This window comes from Trachemys scripta, chromosome 2 (genome assembly GCF_013100865.1).
Source record: "Trachemys scripta elegans isolate TJP31775 chromosome 2, CAS_Tse_1.0, whole genome shotgun sequence".
NCBI classification, from domain to species: Eukaryota; Metazoa; Chordata; order Testudines; family Emydidae; genus Trachemys; species Trachemys scripta.
The window spans coordinates 237,233,069-237,257,685 of NC_048299.1; the positions used below are offsets into that span (position 1 = coordinate 237,233,069).

The 24,617-nt window shown below is 43.2% G+C and overlaps 1 protein-coding gene across 2 annotated transcripts in view; it reads right to left on the minus strand.

Moving 5' to 3' along the window:
* MMP16 (matrix metallopeptidase 16) overlaps nt 1-17,161 on the minus strand; it is a 252,256-nt gene extending 235,095 nt beyond the window's left edge. For both annotated transcript variants that reach the window (XM_034763231.1, XM_034763230.1), the window contains exon 1: nt 16,660-17,161. In XM_034763231.1, coding sequence (XP_034619122.1) covers nt 16,660-16,791 — 132 coding nt within the window. In that variant the 5' untranslated portion in view covers nt 16,792-17,161. The remainder of the gene's footprint in view (nt 1-16,659) is intronic.
* Nucleotides 17,162-24,617: the final 7,456 nt, after the last annotated feature.

A 24,617-nucleotide genomic window follows, 5' to 3' on the forward strand; every position in this document is an offset into this window, starting at 1 on the left:
TGTGGGGCCAGAGATGAGGAGTTTGGGGCATAGGAGGGTTCTCCAGGCTTGGACCGAGGGGTTCAAAGGGTGGAAGGAGGATCAGGGCTGGGGCAGGGGGTTGGAGGTTAGGGGGGTTGAGAGCTCCATCTGGAGGTGTGGGCTCTGGGGTGGGGCTGAGGGGTTTGAGTTGCAGGAAGGTGTTCCAGGCTGGGACCAAGGGATTCGGAGGGTTGGAGGGGGATCAAGGCTGGAGCAAGAGGTGAGGTGCAGGAGGGAGTGAGGGGTGCAAGCTCCAGGTGGTACTTACCTCAAGCAGCTCCCAAAAGCAGGAGAATGTCTCCTCTGTGGTTCCTAGACAGAAGCACGGCCAGGCGGCTCTGCACACTACCCAGTCCGCAGGCGCCGCCCCTGCAGCTCCCATTGGCTGAGGTTCCTAGACAATGGGAGCTGCAGAGCCAGTGCTTGGGCTGGGGGCAGCGCACGGAGCCCCCTGGCTGCCCCTATGCGTAGGAGTTGGAGGGGGGACATGCCGCTGCTTCCGGGAGTCGCGCAAAAACTGCCTTAGCCCCGCTGCGCCACCATCCGGATTTTTAGTGGCCTGGTCAGCGGTGCTGACTGGAGCCACCAGGGTCCCTTTTTGACCGGGCGTTCCGGTCGAAACTGAACACCTGTGAACCCTAGGTCCCCCAGAAATCACAAGCCCTGATGTCACAGTGAGTGAGGAGGGCTAAGTGCAACATCTCCACCACACTCCCAATCCCTGCTGGTGCAGAGAATTAGAGACTGGACCGTGGAATCAAACCTCGGTCTCTCTCATAGTAGTGGAGAGCACAGGGCCAGCAGGCAGGCCATTTTTAAACACTTTAACGAGGTTTTGCAAATTGTATAATTACAGCGGTTAGCAGAAAGCTTTTTGAAAACCAGTGTTTGACAGCACTGAAAAGAAACCCTTTAAGCTTTTGAAGTGGCAAGTTTTAATGGCACCAAAATAGCACAGGAGAAAGTATCAACACAGAAGTGGGAGGACTGGAGCAGAATTGGTGCTGCATTTCAAGAGCCAGGAATGAGGCCTGTGTTGTTAAAGGATCGTCTGAAATGGAGCTGGTACTGCCATGGCAGGACTGATAATAAAGGTGGCATTGCTGCACAAGGGTTAGGTGTAGATTATGCTGACATGGTGTCAGGATCAAGTGTTCATAGTCCTGAAATGTGCTCTCACAGGCAACTGATATTGCTATGAAAAATATTTATTTTCTTTGAAACTAAACATTTTTATAATGTAACCTATGCTAGACTTCTCTAGCATTAAGGACAGGTTTACATCTACAAAGCGAGGACACTGAGAGTTACGGTTCTCACTCTGTCCTTTCCTTCCTAAATTGTGCCTAAAGCTAATAGGGCAGAGTGAATTTCCTTGATTTGGTCATATCTGGCACATTAATATTGTTTGAACCCTTCTTGTCTTCAGTCGCTCATAACTTTCCAAGAGCCGTGCCTACTGCATTGGGCTGAAATTTTCCAAGCCTGGTCTGAGCCCAAGACTGATTTTTGTTGTTGAAAGTTTAAGTTTCTTTCAGAAAGAGGAATGTGGGGAAAAAAAATCACTTTCAACATTAGGGGGGAAAAAAACCTTAAAACATTTTCTTGTAAGCAATTTTAACATTGAAAGAGAAGGCAGTCAAAAACTGAATGAAGGTAGGGAACTAATTCTCCCAGAAAAAGGGCCTCGTTTGGATATGTATAAGTTTCCACCCTTTGAAAACTGTGCTTTGAACATGTATAGCATGCAGCACTGCCAACCCAAAATGGTTCAAAAATCATGAGTCAAGACCCAAAAAATCATGACAGTGACTTACAAATCGTGAGGTGTTTTAAAAATAATAAATTTGGGGTTTATTTGTGCCTTTAATATACACAGATTATATTTCCAGGCTGTTCTCCACAACCATGAGAGCTAGAAACTTACTTTCTTTTAATGAAAGCTGAGATTCTCAGATAATAACCTGGTTCCAACAGCTGGGGTTTTAAGAAGAACACCAAATATTACAGGGCTCTCAATAAAACTGTGAGCTAGTAACATGGATGATGCTTTTTTAACAACAGCAGTGATATTTTTAACAACAATCTTCCAATGTTCCAAAGAAAGTTAGGTTCCTCTGTGTGCGTATGCCTGGGTAAGCCAGCTGTAGCGTGATTATCATACAGCTCTTGAAGGCAGGGATTGCTCTGGCACAATGATGCCCCGATCTCATTTGGGGTCCCTGAGCACTACTGTCATACAAATAATAGATATAATTAAAAATGAATTAACATAATGGTCAGCATTTAGTTTCAAGGGACATCTGTCACCCTTTCAAAGCAACTGCACTGGTCTTCCCCCTCCACGGTCCACCAAGGGCACCCAGTGCTGATTCTTTAAAGGTACATCTATACCGGAGCTGGAGGTGTAGTCTCCAGCATGGTTAGACATACCCATGCATTCTGTGATCAAGGAAGTGCACTAAAAACAGCAATGTAGCTGTGATGGTGTGAGTGGCATGATGAACCTAGGGTAGGCAAGTACATATTATGAGTCTATGATTTAATAACAATTGATGATTTTCCATGACTGCAAGCAGGGATCTGTAACAAGACAGACTAAAAAAAAAGAAAGAAAAAAGAAAAAATGGAAAGAGATGAAAATGGCCAATAAAGAAAACAACAAGGGGGAGAAAAGGAGTAGCAGTTATGTGTAAAGAAAGGTGGCCATTTGGTTAAGGCATTGGACTGGGACTCAGGAAAACTAGGTCCACTTCCCAGGTGACCATGGCAAGTCTTTAACCACTCCATGCTTCAGTTCTCCATCTGTAAAATTAGGGTTACCATATTTCCACAATCAAAAAAGAGGACACTGGGGGGGAAGCCCTGCCCTAGCCCCGCCCCCGCCCTGCCCCCATCCACTCCCTCCCACTTCCTACCCCGACTGTCCCCCTGCTTCTTGTCCCCTGACTGCCGCCTGCTGAGAATCCCCCACCCTAACTGCCCCCCCTAGGGCCCTACCTGTCCCCTGACTGCCCCGACCCTTATCCACTTACATGGGTGGCAGGGTTGTAGAAATTTTGGTGGTGCCCAGAACCCACTCACCCCCCACTTGCCTAAGGCTGGGCTCTGGGCTGGGACAGGGGGTGGGTGTACAGGAGGGGGTGAGGGGTGCAGGCTCTGGGATGGAGTTTGGGGGTGGGAGGCGGTGCAAAGGGAGGGGGTGCAGGCTTTGGGAGTGAGTTTGAGGGCAGGAGGGGGTGTGTGGGAAGGGGGGAGGGGGTTTGGGAGGGAGTTTGGGGATAGAAGGGGTGAGGACTGTGGGTCTGAGGATGCGGGGTTCATGGAGGAGGGGGCTCAGGGATGGAGCAGAGGATTAGGATGTGGGGGGATGAGGGCTGGGGATGAGGATTTGGGGCACTGGAGAGCCTCAGGGCTAGGGTGGAAGAGCAGGGTAAGGGCATCCTGTCTTCCCATTAGTGGATGGGGGCACTAGGACCCGGGGGCAGCAGACAGCAGTTGCTGCTGGCTCTGGCAGTACAAGCAGACAAGGGAGAGGCAGGCAGGAAGCAGGGGGTTCACGGGGGGGAAAATGCACGGAGGGGGGTGGCAGGTGGAGGCCGGGGACCCATCCAACACTCCCCCGTTCCCTGACTGACCCCCCCGGACTCCCCTTACCATTCTGGCTCCACGTGTTTGCAAAACACGCTGCCCGGTGGGTCAGTTTGTGTGTTACACAGGGCTGCAGACAGAGGGAGGAGGGAGCAGGGGAGGGCTCTGGCTGCTGGAGGCCAATGGGAGTGGGTCAATCGGCCCAGCTGCCCAATCAGCAGCCGCACTCTGCATGGAAGGGAGGGGGGGAGGCGAGGGAGGAAAAAAACCCTGGACATTTTAACCTTGTTACCAATTCCTCCCGGACAGCTATTTAGAGCAAAAGCCGGACATGTCCGGGGAAATACGAACAGATGGTAACCCTAGTAAAATAGTAGGCTAAAGTCATGGGTATTCATTAATGCATTTCAAAAAAAAATGTTGTCAAAGGAGCCCAGAGCACTGAAAGGGTTCTCTTTTATTGTATTTCATAAAAATCCAAATAAATAACTAAATTAAAAGGGAGGCATGCAGATATTATAGAGATGAAGCCATATAAGTACCCACATTGAAATTAAAATAACATTGTTTTCAATTTTTCTTAGAGTGGAAAATTTAAGTCTGATCCATTAAAGCTTATAGGGGTCGTTCCATTGATTTCAGTGGGTTTTAGATCAGGTCAAGTATTTGTTTTCAGCCTTGGATTATGCAAAAGAGAAACAGAACAGATTTTACTCAAATGTTCCCTATAAAATTCACCTCTGGGCTGAAACTAAGCACAAAAAGTTTCAATCCAAAAAGGATTGTGGATGTGGAATCTGGAGGATGTAAAGCAAGTTCCCATTTAAGCTTATTGCAAGCATTCACTACTATGTTACAGCTCTAATTTGCAAATGTTTGTGGGCTGGAATGTTGTTGTGGAAATTGTAGTTGCTTTTTCTGTTCTGCCACTTGCTTTTGAGAAAACTGCCTAATTAAAATAAAATAAATTATGTTTGGGTATTCTTGTTGAGATGTGTAGGAATCTTCTAGCACAGCTACCTAAAATTAAATATAATTTACATATTAATTATTGTATTATTATTATTCTATGTTGAAAGAAAGAAAGAAAGAAAGAAAGAAAGAAAGAAAGAAAGAAAGAAAGAAAGAAAGAAAGAAAGAAAGAAAGAAAGAAAGAATTCTTAGCTCTTTTCATCTGTAGGTCTCCATGCACTTTAAAAAGGAAGGGAAGCAACAGTGTTCCCATTTTACACATGGAGAAACTGAGGCCCAGAAAAAGGGAAATTGACTTGCCCAAGTCACAGAAAGGAACAGTGAGAATATAAACCAAATCTGCTGCCTCCTAGAACAGTGCACTAAGCACTGGACCACACTGCCTCCCCTCTTCCATTTGAAAGCATATGGAAGATACAGAGAAAAATTAATCATTTTATATATGTTGTAGAAAGAAGTTATAGTAGCATCAGAATACAGCACTTCACTATCAGTCAGGAAACTAAAAAACAGAACACATTTTTCAAATTATAAAGAAGCAATGAGAACAGCCCTGTCTCAGTGACCTGAATCATTCTGTAGATTTAGCTATTCTAATATTATTACTAATTTTAATACCGGGTTCAGTGTGCATGCCTGTAATCCCAGCTACTTGGGAGGCTGAGGTGGGCAGATCGCTCAGGGGTTTTTGGCTGCGGTGAACCATACCGATTGGGTGTTCGGTGCCACTGACAATCTGGCCAGCGGATGGCTGAAGGACTGGCTAGAACAGTGGTTTTAAAACTTTTTTTCTAGCAACCCAGTTGAAGAAAATTGTTGATGTCCATGACACAACGGAACGGGGAATGTGGAGTTCAGGGTGTGGGAGGAGGCTCTGGGATGGGGCAGGGTGTTGATGTGCAGGAGGGGGTCAGGGCTCCGGTTGCAGGCTCTGGTGTGGGGCCGGGGATGAGGGGTTTGGGGTGCAGGAAGGGGCTCAGGGTTTGGGGGGGGCTCAGGGTTGGGGCAGGGGATTGGGGCATAGGGTTGGGGCATGGGCTTCCCTCAGGCAGCTCCCAGTCAGTGGCGCAGCAGGGGTGCTAAGCAGGCTTCCTGCCTGTCCTGGCACCGTGGACCAAGCTGTGTCCCAGAAACAGCCAGCAGAAGGTCGGGCTCCTAGGTGGAGTTGTGCAAGCGGTTCTTGCCCACAGGCACCGTGCCCTGCCCCCAGCTCCCATTGGCCGGTAACCAGCCAATGGGAGTGCGGAGCCAGTGCTCGGGGTGGTGGCAGCGCACAGAGCCCCCTGGCCCCCCCACCTAGGAGCCGGACATGCTGCTGGCCGCTTCCGGGGTGCAGTGCAGTGTCAGACAGCTAGGGACTAGCCTGCCTTAGCCGGGCAGCACTGCTGACAGGACTTTTAACAGCCTCGTTGGCGGTGCTGACCAGAGCAGTCACAACCCAGTGCCTTACATTCCGCGACCCAGTACTGGTTCACGACCCACAATTTGAAAACCACTGGGCTAGAACAAAACGAATGACTTGTAATCAGTGCTCTCTCTGTGAGGGCTGATGGACTGATTGATCAAGGTGATATCAACTAATTATAATATAATAGTCTTATTTTGTAGACAGATCATTAATTTTACTTGCAGTTAACAATGAAATTTCATCATGATAGATTTGTACAACATCCAAACCACTGCATGTCAATAAACTGCCACAACCTCAGCTTCAGCTTCATGGAGAATACAGAGGGTTAAACAGCTCTGCTAACAGCACATCAAGCAACCCAAGGCTGGAACAGGGAAGGGTAGCACAATAGGATTGTCATCCAAGGGACAAGACACAGCACAAAAGTGAAGACAATTTCTCCCTGGAACATTGCATGAAAATCCATTTAGACCTGACAAAGAAGGGTGTTCCCTTCCATAAAAGGGATGCTTGTTTTTCTGTTGTATTACCTATCCATGTTCTAAGTCAGGGGTGGGCAAACTACGGCCCAGGGCCACATCTGGCCCTTCAGATGTTTTAATCAGTCCCTCAAGCTCCTGCCGGGGAGCTGGGGCTTGCCCCGCTCTGGCACTGGAACCAGAGGCTTGCACTGCTCCGCCTGTGTTGTGGCTCTGCGCGGCTCCCGGAAGCAGTGGCATGTCCCCCCTCTGGCTCCTATGCATAGGGTGAGCAAAGGGGCTCCACAGTCCCATTGGCCGCGAGCCATGGCCAATGGGAGCTGCAGGGGCGGCACCTGCAGATGGGGCAGCGCACCAAGCTGCCTGGCTGCGCCTCTGTGTAAGAGCCGGAGAGGGGACATGCTCCTGCTTCCAGGAGCTGCTTGAGGTAAGCGCCACCTGGAGCCTGCACCCTTGACCCCCTCCTACACTCCAACCCCCTGCTCCAGCCTTGATCCCCCTCCCACCCTCCGAAACCCTTGGTCCAAGCCCGGAGCACCCTTCTGCACCCCCAACCCCTTGTCCCAGCCCCACCCCAGAGCCTGCACCGCCCAGCCGGAGCCCTCAGCCCCTCTCGCACCCCAATCCCCAATTTTGTGAGCATTCATGGGCCGCCATGCAATTTCCATACCCAGATGTGGCCCTCAGGCCCAAAAGTTTGCCTACCCCTGCTCTAAGTATTTGGTCATTTCCCCTTTGCCCCTTAGCTGCCATTTCATTGAAAGAGGAATCTTCCCCATTATCAGCCTGCATCCCCCACTGGAGGGCAGAGATGTGTTTGTTGTCCAACAAAAACAGGACCAGTGAAACAAAGAAGTCGGCTTTTCTTCCAGAAAGTGAGGAAATAATCAAAGGGCAGATTTGTCTGAGGACATTCTTCTACACAAAGGTGTAAAACTAACTTGATATTTTGTAATGATAAAAGATTGGGGAAGGGAGAAGAGAAGGATGAATGAAGTCATCTTACTGAAACAGAATCAACTGTGTCATATCAGGGAAAATGCGGATGGAACTGCAGATGAGGTACATGGACTTATCCTACAGCATTTAGGGTTAGTGTGTGCCATATAAGCCAAGCCTTTAAGGAAAGGATGTGGTGGAGTTGCACCATCCCAGGGGAATCAGAGGGAGGGATTATTCCTCAGGGCACACCTTCTCCCAGCTCTCTGATGCACAGGCTACACCAGGGGTTGGCAACCTTTCAGAAGTGGTGTGCTGAGTCTTCATTTATTCACTTTAATTTAAGGTTTCACATGCCGGTAATACATTTTAACATTTTTTAGAAGGTCTCTCTCTATAAGTCTATATATTATATAACTAAACTACTGTTGTATGTAAAGTAAACGAGGTTTTCAAAATGTTTAAGAAGCTTTGTTTAAAATTAAATTAAAATGCTGATCTTATGCTACCGGCCTGCTCAGCCTGCTTCTGGCCTGGGGTTCTGTTCACCTAGGCTGGCAGTGGGCTGAGCGGGGCCTGCGGCCAGGACCCCAGCTGGCAAGGGGCCGGCAGCCAGAACCCCAGACCAGCAATGGGCTGAGCGATGCCAGGGGCCAGGACCCAGACTGGCAGCGGGCTGAGCGGGGCTGGCAGCCGGGACCCCAGACCAGCAGCGGACTGAGCGGCTCAGCCCGCTGCCGGTCTGGTGTTCCATCCGCTGGCTCCTGCCAGCCAGGGTCCTAGCTACCGTCCCCACTCAGCCCGCTGCCGGTCTGGGGTCCTGGCAGGGGGCTGGAGGGATACGCCCTGCCTCCACCCCCCTTTCCCAAGGCCCCGCTCCTGCCTCTTCTCTGCCTCCTTCCCGGTCTCAGCAGCAAGGGCGCTGGGGCTCCTCTTCTCCCCTCCCTCGCAAGGGCCATAGGCGGCAGGGAGGGAGAGGAGGCAGGGCACGACAGCATGCTGGGGGAAGAGGCGAGGGAGGGGGAAGCTTGGTCCTACAGCAGCAGCCGGCAAGACCAAGCTTGCTTCTGCCCCGTGCCCCCGCCAGAGAGAGCGGTGGGCAGGGGGCGGAGAAGAGTGGGCTGGGCCGGGCAGGATTTTTAATGGCACGCTCCTGCCTGCTGGGGTCCCGGCCGTCGGCCCCGCTCAGCCCGCTGATGGGGTTCGGCAGCGAGCTGAGCAGGGCCAGCAGCGGTCACAGCATGCCATTAAAAATCGGTTCATGTGCTGTCTTTGGCACGTGTGCCATAGGTTGCAGACCCCTGGGCTACACCATCTGCAGGCCAATTGGGTAGTGAGGGCAGAGACAGACCCACCTCCTCCCTATGGCTCTGGTGTGCATCCTTTAGAGCACATGTAGGAAGCAGTCCTGTGTTCCTGACAGTATGCAGGGACTGAGCAGGGGCGCGGGAGTAAAGATCCTTTCACCCTACCCCTTCCCACTGCAGATCCACACAAGGGCCAGTCGCAAGCTGGCCCATAAAGAACAACGAGAAAACTATTCAAAAATAATCTTCCTCCACAATACAAAAATCATATGCTTTATTCATCTGTCATCATACACCGCAATGAAAGTTTCCATTGTTTTCCACTGAATCTTCTACAGAAAATATTGTGACTCATTGTTTCAGCCATACCTCCACTGTAGTAGTAATAAAATTTATTTACTGCTTTTTAGCTCAGGATTTTAAAGCACTTTTCAAACACCAGATGCAAGCCTGCACCACTTGAAATCTGAGGCCTGATCCTGCAAAGTTTCTGACTGCCTCTTTTTTAATACTCAATGCATTAAAATCAATAGGATCCTTGCTGGATCAGATGGTTAAACCTGCCTGTGGAATCAATGGGAGATTTGAGTGTGCAAAAAATACAAGATCAAGCCCATTAGTTAATTATGTCTTATAAGGCTCCAAGAGGTATGAAAGAATTACTTCACCCATCACTAAAAGGCAGTCACTTCTCGAGTGGTATAAAACAGCTGTTGTCAATACACAGAAACAGTGCACAACAGTTTCAATCAACATATAAAATTATATAACTAAGTATTTCCATTTCTATAGTTTGTCAATTTTAATTCTTCCCAGAAAGAAGCTGTTACAGTGTAATTGTCCTTACTGTAAAGTAAAATGTGCTTATAATGAATGGTCATAAGCAGTAGCATGAATGAATAGTTGCCAAGCAACCAATAAATAAACGAAAGGTTCCAAATAACATGACCTCTCTTTAAAAGATAAAGCTCTCTCTGACATAATTATTTTTCAAATCCATTTCTGCAGCAAGCAGAATCATGTTTGGAACTCCAATATAGGTCTTCTTAATACAAACTGAAACCAAATCTGTCATTTGACACACTGGAGATATCAAACCAAGCATAGTCAACCCACCCCCTCACATTATGGTGAGTGGCAGGGAGTGGAGATGGAAAATGGGTCAGGCAATAAACTGTAATCCAATATGGAGAGGTGAACAGCATTCATGATTAAACAAGAGCATTAAAAAGATCAGTTATATTAAGTATCTTCAAACAACATCAAGAAGAAGAAGTCTTCTAGGATTTTATCATCATAAAACAATCATGAGTTAAGGTAAAAGAAGGAGAAAGACTTTAAAACTGAGAGAACAGATACAGGTTAAAATGTTTTGAAACTATATAATTCACCATTTTATCTTTATAAACCCTTACAACTGAGCCCTGCCATGTGCATAAGCAGAATTAAGGTGCCTAGAGCAAGCACTGACCTTTTAGATGGATTCAAATAAAATTGACAGAGAGGCATAAATCTTAAACCACTTAAAAAATAGTATATCCACTCTGAGAAAACAATGAATGGTAATGTATTAATTTCACAATATTTTACTGTAGGATGACCTCTTGCGTGATGGAAGCAGAATTTTTAGGACAATATATTCAATAATTCTTTTATAAATATCTTATGAAATAAAAGATAAAATACACTGCAGTTTGCTATGTTTATCTTGCAATGTTCACAAAATACTTTATTTAACCAAACTTTTTCTTTCATAAAACTGAGAGCTACTAATGGATTTGATGTTCAAATACTAAACAACTGACTATTTGTAATGGTAGATAGGATTCATTCTAATTCTAAATAGTTCCCTGTCATTAAAACCATAGAAGCCCTAAAGAACTAACATACGACTTGGACTGTGTAAACTCTTTGGGACAGGGACCATCTTTGTTTGTTTGCATATTGCCTAACACAATGGAGATCGATCCAGGACTGAGCCCCTGTGTATTCCTGTAATACCAATAATAAATAATATTTCACTCCAGTAGTACATTAATCTGTTGGTATTCTTAAATACAGGAATTATGTTTTGAATTATAGCAGGCAATGCAATAATCCAAACAATAATCTCCATGCATATTTCATAGTCTCACTGAAAGGAAGGCCAATTCATTGCATAGTACCATGTGCCTTTTATGATGGAAGAGTGTGAAAAGCCTTCCGTTAGCTACCTGAGCTATAACTTTCTGATTAACATCCATTTATATTAATGCTGCGGCACAATGCTAGATATATAGATCTGTTCATCAGAAGCCTTTACAGCTAAATTTCTTTGTACCTGCTTTTTCTAAGTAAGTACTGACTATACTACATTATATCTAAATTCTCTACTGAGTAATATACTTCAGCCAGCTAGCTACACCCACCGTCAATATTAACAAATGGTCATTTAGCATCCTTTTATAAATATACTCACAACTTCAGTGAGTAAGGAGTGAATGACTGGGCCCTTATATACTTGAATGTAATGTGTAATGCTTGTAAATAAAAACAATATGAAGGGCCTATCAAGTTTCTTTCAATACACATGGCAGTGTGTAATGTCAGGAATACCTTTAACTCCTTCTTTACATGTATTTTCCGGGCTTGCTCTGTAACATGCTCTTATTACAATACCGCATAGCACTTGCAATTCTAATTAAGTATTCCAGTTGAAAAGCACATAAAAGGGAAGAGGCAGATTTTTTTTTCTTGCCAATTGTTTATTCCCTTACAATTACAGGTTGAAGATTTAAAATGATCAGTTTTTTAAAGTTTATAAAAACCCAGCGCGTAGGGATGAAAAGGTCATGTATTACCATTCAGCAAGAGTAGGACACTAATTGTAAAGTTTGTTAACAATGAAAACAAAGAGGTTCTCATCCGCTTGTTACCATGGAAAAATGCTACCAGACAGCATTTCTCTGAAGTTTTGATTCCACTGCGTTTTGTTCCACAATAAGCAATTTAACTGTCACACTTACTTAAAAAGGAGGGAAGGAGAAAAAGAAGGTTGTATTGTTTTAAGGTGTTGCTCATACTAAAATAGGACTCACTTTAAAATCCCCTTAGGGACCCAAGCATATATATTTAGCAATAGAAGACGGAAAATATAGTATAACAGTCTGCTTTAGAAAAGAGATGATGAGCCATACTTTTCCCTCTAGTATTTCCCACAACACTGATGCAGTTAGCGAGACTAGACATGATCCTCCAAACACTTCTTCACCCAGTACTCCTTACTCACATGAATAGTTGCAATAACTTGGATGGGGCTACTCAACATGAGTAGGGGTAGGCAGGATGAGAGTTGGGGAGAGGAAGGTGCTCCTACCCTGTCTTTTGATATAGGTAGTTTGTTTCAATGGGTTTTGATTCTTCCCCTCCCCTACCCCACCCACACCTATTAAAAAGGTGAAACTGTTGTTAATGCAATATAAATAAAAATAATTACAGAAATTCTTAGACTGTAGAAAATGTCAGCTTTAGGAAAATAGTTATCAACAAAATTACAAGTTTAAAAGTCACATTCTACTCTTTAATATTTGTAACTACCCTATGAGTGTTAGAGTTCTGCTTAGGTCTTTAACAGGGAAATTGCCTATAAACACTAGAAGTATTTAGTATCTAGTAAGAAGTATTTAGTATCTGCAAGAAACAGTTAACATAATGAAGAACCAGTGGAAAAAAAATTGTTTGCCTGGGAATTTCATTATCCTACATAGATTTTCAAAGGGGAAAATCCAGCCAGGTCATTACAAGAATTCTATACTGAAAGCTCTCAATTTGTAGGATAAAATTGGAATTTTAAATATTTTGTTAATAGCTATTATCCCATTTACTATCCCACTGATGCATCTGACTTGTAGAGTAAGACTGAACTAAAAATTTAGGGAAACACTGAAAACCTCTGGTGCACAATCACTCACACAAGTAAACCTCAGACTTTGATGGCAGTACTTATGTGAGTAATATGGAATTAACAATCTGGACCTTAACCCTAACCTTTGATCCAGGTGACACCTTAGAAAGTGATCCCCAAAACTCCAGTGATGACCAGGAACCTCTGAAAATAAAAGCTAAAACTTCCTAAAACTAGTCTTACATGAATCCTAGATCTCAAATATTGTTACTCAAAGCACACATGAATACTTGAAATAAATGGTGGATTTACAGCCCTCCCTTATCTAAATCCACTGCAAAATTTTCATTGACATCAGAGAGCATGTGAGAGCAATACTATGGTTAACGCAATAAATAAATGACTGTCATTTACATTTCTCACTCTGACCTACATCATACTCAGCTACGTCTAGTTATTAAAACAGTATGTACCATATGAAAGTCATCATTGACATTCGTGTTTCAGAAATTACACGTCAGCTATCATTGGAAGCAGAACCTTCACCCACTTCCATCTGGATGTTTAGCAAGAACAAGTTTTACAAACAACCAATATGATCTTTAAAAAATGGTCATGCCAATTATAAAGTCAGGTTCCTATTTTTTTGTCTTAGAAGATGATACCTACACTTAATCTCTTTGAACTTCAGTAGTATCCCTTGAGACGTGCTCTGGTTCAGTCTTACAAACTCAAGTTGGAAACCAAGAAAGCCAGCATTTCTATACAAATTTTATTCAATACCTAAAATGTTAGACTATATCAGTCAGAATTTCCAATGCTCAATACCTATCATCAATATTTCCTCCAAATTTTACTGTAATCAGAGAGTATAAAAATCAAAAAATAAATTCTAAATTCACATGAAACCTCAATTAGCATAAAAATAATCACATCACAGTCTGTTTTCCAAATACATGTATTCAGTGGAACTGAATTCAACCAAACTGGCACTAGTTTTTTAAGGCACCCTAATTTCTATGTGTATTTTAATGGATCTTGGAATGAATTTGTCAGATTCCATTTTACTGATTTATTATAGAGTGTAAGTGTTTTATGGGTCTGATGCTGACACACAGAATTGTATGGCACAGTGTCACCACATTGTTGCCAAGTCCTTTGCCTCACATTACCTTCTGCTTTGTGATTGTGGCACCTCTCGATATTACAACAAAAGACAACTGAAAAGCTGTGAGGGTATGAAAATACCTTGGAAGTGCTAGCATGGAACACATTTTGTTTCAGGAAGAAGAGGAGGGTCAGGAGATGAGACACCTCTAAAGGAATAGAGAACCTGAATGGCATTTCATGAGTACAAGCACTTTCCCCCCCTCTTTGGCTTTCCTTCCTTGTGGTACTGTACTTCCCCCTCAAAATCTGCTATTTTCCATATTGAAGAGAAGGGAAAAAATAAATTGGCTTTTCCTCTTTCCCCTGAAAACCTCTCACGTGTTGTGGTTGGCCTCCCCTTTGTGCCCCACTAGACTGACATTCTCTCTCTCCTCCCACCATAACTCCATCTACTACCCATCTCTCCAGCAGAACCAGTGGCCAGCAAATAAGTCTACAGAGGGAGGAGGAAGTTCTTCTGTAGCTGAAATTTCTTTTATATCCCCAGCAGAGGGCCACTAAGGGAAGACAGGAAAGGGTACACAAAGCTGTCTCCTCTCTTCCTCTATGCTTCTTTTTATATCCACCAATGAAAGAATGAAGTTGAGAAAGTAGCAGTATAGCAGGAGACATGGTTGAGAGAAGAATCAAAATGTGCACGTCAGCTCGGAAGGGTGGGAGAAACATTAGGGGGAAGGAAACAGAGCAGCATTGCATGCGAGGAAAAATACTGAGGGAAATTAAGAAAATTACTAGAAGTGAGTGTTATTATTTATATTGCAGTAGCCTCCAAAAGCCACAATCAGGATCATGGCTCCATTGGGCTAAATATTGTACAACAGATGGAAAGACATGGTCTCTGTCCCAAAGAATTTACAATCTAACACAAGGGGGAGGGAAATATTAGGGGAAAGAGAAAAGGTGTGTGTGTTTGTGTATTAGGACGAGCGACCAGAAATGGCAGAGGAAGAGATCTTGGAGCAAAAGAGACCAGGAGTTTTGAGCGGGGAGGAAATCTTAATGATGGCATGGAGAGACCAGGATTACATGAGAAGAGACTGATGTGAGGAGACCACGAGTGTGTGTGGGGAGATCTTGGGAAAGTGACCCCTGGAGAATGTGTGTGGTGGGGGGAACTCTTGGTGGTGGAGAGGGAGAGACTAGTATTGGATCAGTGGGGAAATCTTGGGACAGGAAGAGACCAGAAGTGGGTGTGTGGGAGAGGTGAACTTGGGTGAGGAGAGACAGAGAGACCTGTATTGTGTATGGGAGGAGATCCTGGAGGAATAGACCAACAGTGCACAGGGGGAGACTAGAAGTGAGCAAGTGTGTGTGTGGAGGGGGGAACATGGATGGGGAAGGGGACCAGGTCTGTCTGGGCAGAGATTTTTGGGGGTAGACCCAATGTCTACCCTGGAAGAGATTTTTTGTGGAAGACACCAGGTGTGTTTGGGGAGATCTTGGATGAGGCATAATTGATATGAAGTACAGATGTGTCTGGGGTTGAGGAGATATGGGACAGGGGTGTGTCTGAGGGAGATTTCTTTATTGTGGGGCAGGAATGTATGTAAGTGGGTGAGAGCTAGGGGAACAGGAGTTTATGTAAGAGAAAGAGGAAATGTGTGTGTGTGTGTGTGTGTGTGTGAGTGTGAGTGTGTGTGAGAGAGAGAGAGAGAGAGAGATGTTGGGGACAAGAGTATATTTGTGCTAGAGAAAGAGTTCAGGGAATACAAGTGTGTGGGTGAGAGTCTGGAGATAGAAACAAATGGTCTGTATGGTCTATGGATGCAGCAGAAAGTTCAGAAAGCAGGATGGACGGGAGAGAAGCAAGTGAGGAGTATGGGCAGATAACAAAAGAATGGAATTATAGTGTGAGTGAGAGAATGAAAGAAATGTGTAAAGTAGGGAGACATACACAGAACAAGAAAGAAAGGAAGGTGAAGGACCGGACTGGATGGGAAGAAAAGAGAGGGAAGTATTATACAGTATTGAAAAACCAGATTAAAGGAAACCAAACTGCAGAAAAGGATGCATCAAGATACACCATGAAAGGCAAGGAAAAAAGGGAAAAAAGACTATGCACAAAGGAGACATAGTAACAAATATTTCTTAATGGAAAGCATAACATAAAAAAATCAAAACTGAAAAAATGGGGTGGATTAGAATAGGGGTTGGAAATGGGGGGCATACACTGAAATCTCACTGTGGCAGCAAAATTCCTAGGGTTAGTCCTGCCTGGGAAGCTATTCATTTTAATTCGCTTTTCTACTTTTTTATATATATATATATATATAATTCCTTCTTGGCTCTCCCCACCCTCCAACTTTAGTCGCAACTAAATGGCATTTATTTAGGCATTTCTAGTAACAAGTATTCAGTCATGCTTAAATGAGAAAAAGACCAGCTTTTGTGCTTAAATATTTGACAAGGAGATATACTAACGTATCAAGTTTCCCTCCCCCCTTCCTCCACATTAGACTCTCTTTCATTTATTTTTCCCCTTTGTTTAAAACAGCAAGACATCTGAAGTCAAAGGTATCCCTGCAGCTTTCTCCGAGCTGTCTGGGTATTATATACCCTTGCTCCTTTTATTATGCCACTGGCTTGTGTTTAGGGATTCGTATCTTCCCGGCATATCCCGGGCACAATGATGTGGTCTAGCTCTGGGCTGCCGAGGATAACGGGATTCTCCGGCTAACAGGCATCCATCAGACAAGGGAACTCGGATCCGAGAAGGAAAGCTGCAGGAAAGCAAAGCCAATGTGCATGTATGTCTTGGCTGCTCCGGAGACATGGCTGGGGAGCTGTTTTACTGAATCAGCCCAAATATTGGGGAACAGCCTTCGGAAGAAAGGGAAGGAGGAAGGAAACACACACACACTCACACATACACCCGGCTGATCTTACCTCCACATTGAAATACTGCTCCGCTGTGCACACGGGGGCACATAAAATCCAAAGCAAGGTTTGCAAGAAAAACCCCCTGGAATGATGTACGAAATCCAACCGGCTTCCAGTGCTGAATGCGAGTAAGATCATAGTGAACTGCGCCTCAGTGGATGGAAGAGTCTCTTTCTCTCTGCTCTCTCTCCTTCCCTTACACAAACAAACAGTCCCCAGTGTTGGTGAAGAACCCTTAATGCAGGTTCACCCACAACAGGGGAGGAGGAGGAGGAGAAGAAACAGACACTTCACTCCACAACACAGATAGCAGCAGCAGCAGGGTCAGCTCTTACTCATCCTCAGTCCCGTAAGGAGGGAATGTGGCGTCCAAGTACAGCTGCAGCTCCTGCAAGGCTTTTTCCTTTGCACAGCAGCCGCCTCTGTGTCCTCCTCCTCCTCCCCCTCCTGCTCGGAAAGGCCTTTGCTGCTTGGCTGCCTGTGCTCCCCTGCCCTGCCTGTGCTTGTGCCTCTCCTCTCTCTTCTCTCCTCCACTCCAGAATGTTCATCTGTAATCTACATAACTCCTCCTCCAGAGTCAGCCTCCTCACATACATCTTAAAGGAGACAATCCTGAAAGGCTACTGTCAGTCTGTGCTGGAATGGACCTGATTCCCCCTCTAAAGCAGGAGCTCTCTCACAAGCTGCTACAACTGTTGGAACAGATTTCCAAGAAAGGCAGTGGGATGAGTGAGTTTAATGCACGCACACACACACACACACACACTCCCTAGTTAGGAACTCTCCTGCCCAATGAAGTTTGAAAAATCTGTAAATTCCTTAAATCCCTCAATTCATAGGAATGTGTTGGAGCCCACTTCTCCCTGTTCATAAACTGCCCTGCTTGCCAAGTGTACTGTGACACTAAGTTGTATGTGAGGGACAACATTAACCTTGTGTCTATATACTGCCCAGCCCCCTCCCTGCTAAGAAAACCTCTACTCAATTTTCTATATGCACCTTTCGTATAAATCTCTCGATACGTTCCCTAATGTCCACTTGTAATATAATTATCTTTATATATCCCTCATTACACACTACCTTTACACAGCTCTCTTTATAGACCTTCACTATATAGCTCTGGATACACTTGTCATTATGAGCAACCTCAAGACAAGACTGATTTTATGGAAAATTGGTGCTGTCAAATTAACTTGATTTTTTTTGTAATGAGATCACAAGTTTGGTTGATAAACTCTTGCAATAACAGACTTAGAGTTCGGTAAGGTATTTGACCACACATCCTGATAAAAAAAATCAGCATTATACAAAAGCAATGTAGTGCATAGTAAATGGATTAAAAACTGCATATGGCTCCCCAATAAGCTCCCAGTGCAACAGTGTTGCCAGAAGGGATAATGTGATCCTTGGATGCATAAACAAGGGTATCTTGAGTAGAAGTAGAGAAGTTATTTCACCTCTGCATTTGGTACTGGTGCAACCACCACTGAAATACTGTGTCCAGTTCAATTCAAGATGGATGTTGATAAACTGAAGAGGATTCAGAGACAAGACACCAGAATAATTAAAGAATTGGAAAACCTGCCTTTCAGTGACTGACTCAAGGAGCTGCCTATTTAGTTTAACAAAAAAAAGTTAAGGGATGACTCGAGTCTAAAAGTACCTACACAGGAAACAAATACTTCATAATGGGCTCTTCAGTCTAGCAGAGAAAGACATAACCTGATCCAATGGTTGGAAGCTGAAGCTAAACAAATTCAGACTGAAAATAAGGCATAATTTTTTTTAACAGAAAGAGTAATTAACCATTGGAACTGATTGCCAGGGGTCACACTGGATTGTCCATCACTGCCAAATTTTTAAATGAAGATTGGATTTTTTTCTGAAATATATACTCTAGGAATTATTTTGGAGAAGATCTACGGCTTGTGTTGTACAGGAGGTCAGACTACATGATCACAGTGTTTCCTTCTGGCCTTGGAATCTATGATAGAGATCAGAATGTAAATGTTAATGGGGAATGGTCATTAAATGTGGTGTTTCTACTGAGGTCCCACAAGGATATGTCACTGGCCCAATGCTGTCCATTATCCTCATCACAGTGTGAGTGACTGACTATATCCTGTAATATCCTGAACAAACTTTATGGGATGAAGATAAACTTTATTTAATTAAACCTTATTGAATTAGGGTTGAAAAAACTGGAATGGTTCAGACTAGGAGTGCATAAATGTGTGTGTTTGGGGAGAAGAGGCCCAGGAGTGTGTAGGGCAAGGGAGATCTTCAAAGAGAAAGAAATACCATCAGGAGTGTTTGTATGGGGGAACAAATAGTAGAAGTGTGTGTGGTGGAGTAGGATCACAAATATATATATGAAAAAAAACAAACAAAATAACACCCCTCTCCCCCCCCAAAAAAAACAAACAAACTAAAGCTACCACAAAAAAGCACTTAGCTGCACACCCTTCTCCTCATGTGGAGAGGGCAAAACACCAACACATGACAGATGTTAGTCAAGCTGCTTAATGTGCTACTGGAAGGCACTCAGATACTACGACGATGAGCACAGAATAAGAACCTATATGCAATAGAACAGGGCAAACTGGGGACAGGAATGTATGTGAGTGCCTTACAGAGAATGGGGGAGCTGTAAGGGAATAGGGTACAAGAGTTTGTGTCAGAGGAGGAGGCAAGAGAAAATATGTTTGTGTATATAGGAAAAGAGCTTGGGGACAGCAGTGTATTTATGGGTGATTGTGACAGAGAGGCTGGACTTTCACCATATGCTCTTCATCCACATGAGGATCTCTGCAAAGCACCGAGATAGCTGGGATATGGTGGTGTTTACATCTAATGTCCAGAAGCTGTAGAGCAGAGTATGAAATTTAAGACTGAGGAAAAACACACTACAAAAGATAGAGAAAAAGATACATTAAGAAAGGAAAAATTTCTGAAGGAAAAATGTGGTAACATTAGTAAAAATTAATTATTTCATGAAAACATGTTTTAAAAATTATTAGAATGGAGTTGTAGCTATGGAGAATGGAGTGTAACTATGGAAATCCCATGGGTGCATTCAAATTCCTAAGTCACGTGCTACCCACCTAGTCTGCGTGTATCCTCACATTTAATTTTATTTTCTAAATTTTAAAACAATTATTCCTCTTGGTTCCTCTTCCCTCCCCGCATAATCTCCACTCTTCAGCTTTTGTTATGTGGAGTTTAAAAACAGGCGCTCCTAAACATCGGCTCTCCCAGCAATTTCTCCACATTTGTGACTTCAACGCAAGGGCTCTTTATGCCTGAGCACTCACAAATGAGCCAGATGGCACTGGGATTGTGGCAATGATTACTCACTGAGCTTGTGGTAATGCTGTAATGCCAATTCAATAAGGATTGTAAGATCTTAATAGTTTGTGTTGAATATCATCTCTTTAATTTATGTGAGGCACCTTGAGTATGAGATAAGTGTTGTTAAAAGCTAAAGAAAGAAACAAATAAAAATAAATAATGCTCAGTACCAACAGGTGACTCGTACAGAACCTGAGGAGCCAGCAGCAAGGAGGCCTGAGAGGATCTTCCTGCACAGTAGAACAATTTATGAAGGGACAACAACTCCTACAAGTTTTCTAAGAGTGTCAACAGATCTCCCAGAGTTTGCCAGTTGGTCAAGAAAGAAGCAAATAGGCAGCTATTTAGGATAAAAACAAAGGGTGGGATGTCCCATACATGGTTTCATGGGACAAGGATAAGGCCCCTGTAACTTTGTATCAAGCTGCACCTAAATTCTGAGGCATGTTTCCTGCATTTTGTGGCACCCAGGTGCAGAGGAATGGAAATTCTGCAGCAGCTTAATTTAAATTTTAAAATGGACTTTTTTTTAATGAGTGAATTAAAAAGTAACAAACAAGCCGACCATGCTAAATTGTTCCTATGTTGTTTATTTTGTTGTCAAATTACATTCATTGTACACTTCCCTTCCCCCTCCCCCGCCACATTATCAGCTTTCAGTGTTTTTGTATTGACACTATAATAAGAAGTTGTTGGGGGAAGTTGAGGTTTTGACAGCTAGCGGCACAGTTTTGACATTTGGCTACTAAAGAGTTATTTGGGGATTATGGTGTGAGCCCTTGAGCTGGATGCTTCTGCCAAAATGAACAGCAATAAAGTAACAAGGAGTCCGGTGGCACCTTAAAGACTAACAGATTTATATGGGCATAAGCTTTCGTGGGTCTGAAGAAGTGAGATTTTTTACTCACGGAAGCTTATGCCCAAATAAATCTGTTAGTCTTTAAGGTGCCACCAGACTCCTTGTTGTTTTTGTGGATACAGACTAACACAGCTACCCCCTGATACTTGAGCAATAACGTAGTTAATGTTGACATTTAAGTCAAAATTGGTAGATTTCAGTTAATAGCTAAGGAGATGAATGGTTTGATTTGCACCTCTCAAAGCTGTTGTGCTGTAAACTTGGGAAGACAACAGTGCATCAGATTGCACTTGCAATTGGACAGCATCATATATCCTTGCAACCCTGACAGCAAAACACTTGTCTAATGAAAGCTTAAATTCTGGAGCAAAGTTCTACTGCAAAGGGGGCCCAAGAGGTAAACTCACTGGTCTCAGAATCACTGAATATCTGGGGCTCCTGAGTAAAACCATTTTAAATGTATAGACTACTTGTGAGAGATTTTGGAGCAATGTAGGAACTATTTAAAGAAGAAAATTCCACACTGTTCTGGTAAGAAGAGAGCATCATTAATAATAGGAAACTAATTTGAAGAGAGTCCACTTGCAAAAAAAACATGTAAAGAAGCCAACCTGCAAGAAGCGAGGGAGAGAACCCACCTAAGAGAGTGGTACCTATCTCCTAGAGACAGGCCTGCAAGTGACAAAGGAAAGCCCTTCCCTCATAGAAGTTCATAGTGCATGACTCCAAAATTATGTATTTTTATTGTATTGTTTGAGAAATAGTAGGTGATCATATAACCAAAGACTGCATAGGAATGCATATGCACAAGGGAGCAGCATTCAAGTTGCATGTACAACTTCAACTTCGTATGTTTTTGAATTTTGAGAGCTTAAACGGGCAGCTTTAACATCCTCACAATGCAGTTTTACGATGGGATATGTATAGGTATTATACATATGAGAGAGAGAGAAAGGTAACAAGAAAAACACCTTAATTCACATAAAACATAAAAGACTATTATCAAAATATTATACACTACCATATACAAAGAGAAAGGAATAATAATTAAAAAAAGAAATCCACCCCAAGCAGACACTACACAAGGATCATTGAAAGAACTGCTCCAGGCCATCTGTGCCATGTTAACAGCATGGATGGAAGGCAGAAAATTCCCCTATAAAGGGCAACAGGAAGCTGCCGAGAAGGGAGAAGGCTCCTGCCAGGAAGACCTGATCCAAAGGGAGTTGAGTAGTCAACGCCAGGATGCTGGACTTCAGCCAGGAAAAGCCTGGGAGTGACTGTGATAGTACCCAGCTCTAGGAAGGAGGGCTAGGAACTGCTTACTTAAGGGGAGAGAGAGAGAGAGAGAGAGAGAGAGACACTGAACTGGGTTGGGAGACCAAAAGGGCCAGCATGTATACAGAGAACTAAATAAACTGGACCCCAGAAAGGGAATGATTTTATTACCTTTGGACTGAGAAAGTTATTAGGGGCTCCAAGGAGCCAAAAAACAAAGGCAGGATGTTGCTGAGTGACCTCTGGCCATGAGGGGGTACTCAGGAGGCAGCTGGCCCTCTTACAAAAATGAATAGCAACCTTAGGAAACCAAAGAACTTTTAAACAGTGAGTATTGCCAACCCAAGTGTTCTAAAAATCACAAATCAGGCCTCAAAACAAACAAAAACCATCCCCACCCCCCAATATTGCAAGACTCATGATAAAATAGCAAGAGGGGACAACACTTCACACTCCTACCATCGAGAGACACCCCAATAAAGAACTGAAGCATATTTCCTTCAGCTAGGCCTGGGTAAGAAGAGGCAGTATAATCATATGACCTTTAACTTCACAGAGGCTTCTAAACAGTGCAATCATACTTTTAGGCTAAGGTTGTTAAAACTGCCTAGAGGATTCGGATGCCTAGTTCTCATTAATTTTAATGGGGATTTACAATAAATTTAATTACTAGGGCAGGTTGAAAAATGGAAAGTTCTTCCTCTAAAATGCCATGTTTTTTTTTTTAAATTCATCCCACATGGGGACAACAATTTCTAAAGGAAAACTTTCATGGGAAGGGATTTTCAGAAAAAATCCATTTTGGGAGAACCAACATGGGATTTCTCCATCTTGCTGGCTGTCAGTCACTTTGACTTTCTGTCTGTGGGGGAAGCCAACAGGCTGAGCACTGTAGAAGACATTGGCCACTGAAAGTGGAATTGACAATAGCCTTCCAGGGGGAGGGGGAGCTGTCATTTTGATTTTCCTGATGGAAAAAATAAATTTCCTAACAAAATTTCCAATTTTGCAAAAAGGATATTTTCTGTTGGAAAATCATTCTGAAGGAAAATTCCTAACTAGCTCTATTAGCTACCAAAATGGGGGGCATTGAAGGCACATGGTGTCCTGTAGGAAGTGCTCTGGACCTTGAAGGAATGGGCCCTGACTTGGCTAGGAAAGAAACACTGGGGATTTCAGCAGGATGAAAGTAGCACTATTAGAATTAAGTAGTGGCTTTAATTGTAATGTACACATCAAGAAGGTTCCAACTGTGTGTGCATGCACATGGGCGTAGGTCAGAGAAAGAGAGAGAGAGAGAGAGAGAGAGTGCGCACACATTTCTTTTGATATGAAGAGTAGAGTTTCAGGTTTCCATTATAGATAACCAGAGAGCTGACAAGAAGTGAAGGGAAATTCGGGAGTGTAAGTCACATACTTCTTGCTTTCTCATCTCACAGACATATGTGCAGGTCTCCGTGATGTTGGAATATGTATAGTGCTTAATAGAATGTGTTATATTATAGAGAGAGAATTGAATGTGTTCTATATATATATATATATATAGAGAGAGAGAGAGAGAGAGAGAGAGAGAGAGAGAGAGAGAGAGAATTGAATGTGCAAAACAATGGTTTCAAAGAACTCTTATTTTTCCTTATAGTTTGTGTTTCTTTTGTTATTTAAATAATAGAGCTGAGTAAATGCTAAAAATATATTAGTTTAAATTTTCTTTTAAAATTGCTTTGACTATTCTTGTGTTCATTTTTATTTTGGCTTTTGAAAATGTTGTGAACAAGCTTTACTAGTGGAAATATTCACAAAAATGAAAATTATTCACAGAGTGGAAGTTTATTTTCAAATTGCGTAAGTGATCAGTCACATTTCAAATTGCTAATTTACAATCAATTATGCAAGTCAAAATTTGTACTTTATTAATTGGGTACATTCTTCAAATCAATCAAATGAATTAAGTGACTAAAGAACATTTGAACATTCCCAATAAACTGTTTTGCAAAGGATCTCCAGACTAAAAATCATTTGCTAAAGACATTTGCAAATAATTTTGAGAAATAAATACATTTGATAATGTTGCAATCTGTTCACAGATAGTTCATGAACAGTAAAAGAGGTGAAATATATAATAAATTGTTTGTTCAATATTACTTTCTCAGGTCTAATGGGTGTAAAAACAGATATATACACCAAAGGGGTCAAATTCTATTTTACGGGGCACATCCTCAGCTAGTGTAAATTGTCATAGCTCCATTGATTTGAATGTCTACATGCCTAGATTTGACCTGGATAGTCTCCCATAGCACAGTACAACCATGTACATTGCCAGCATGTCACACAGAAGTATCCAACAAGAGCAAGTAAAAAATATAAATGTCGAGGAATGCAATAATGATTTTGAGAGCTAAGTTTTTCCTTCGCTTAAACCAATACGTATACCAAGTAACTTCACAGTCTGCAGAATTTGGTGCTTAAATCTAATTTA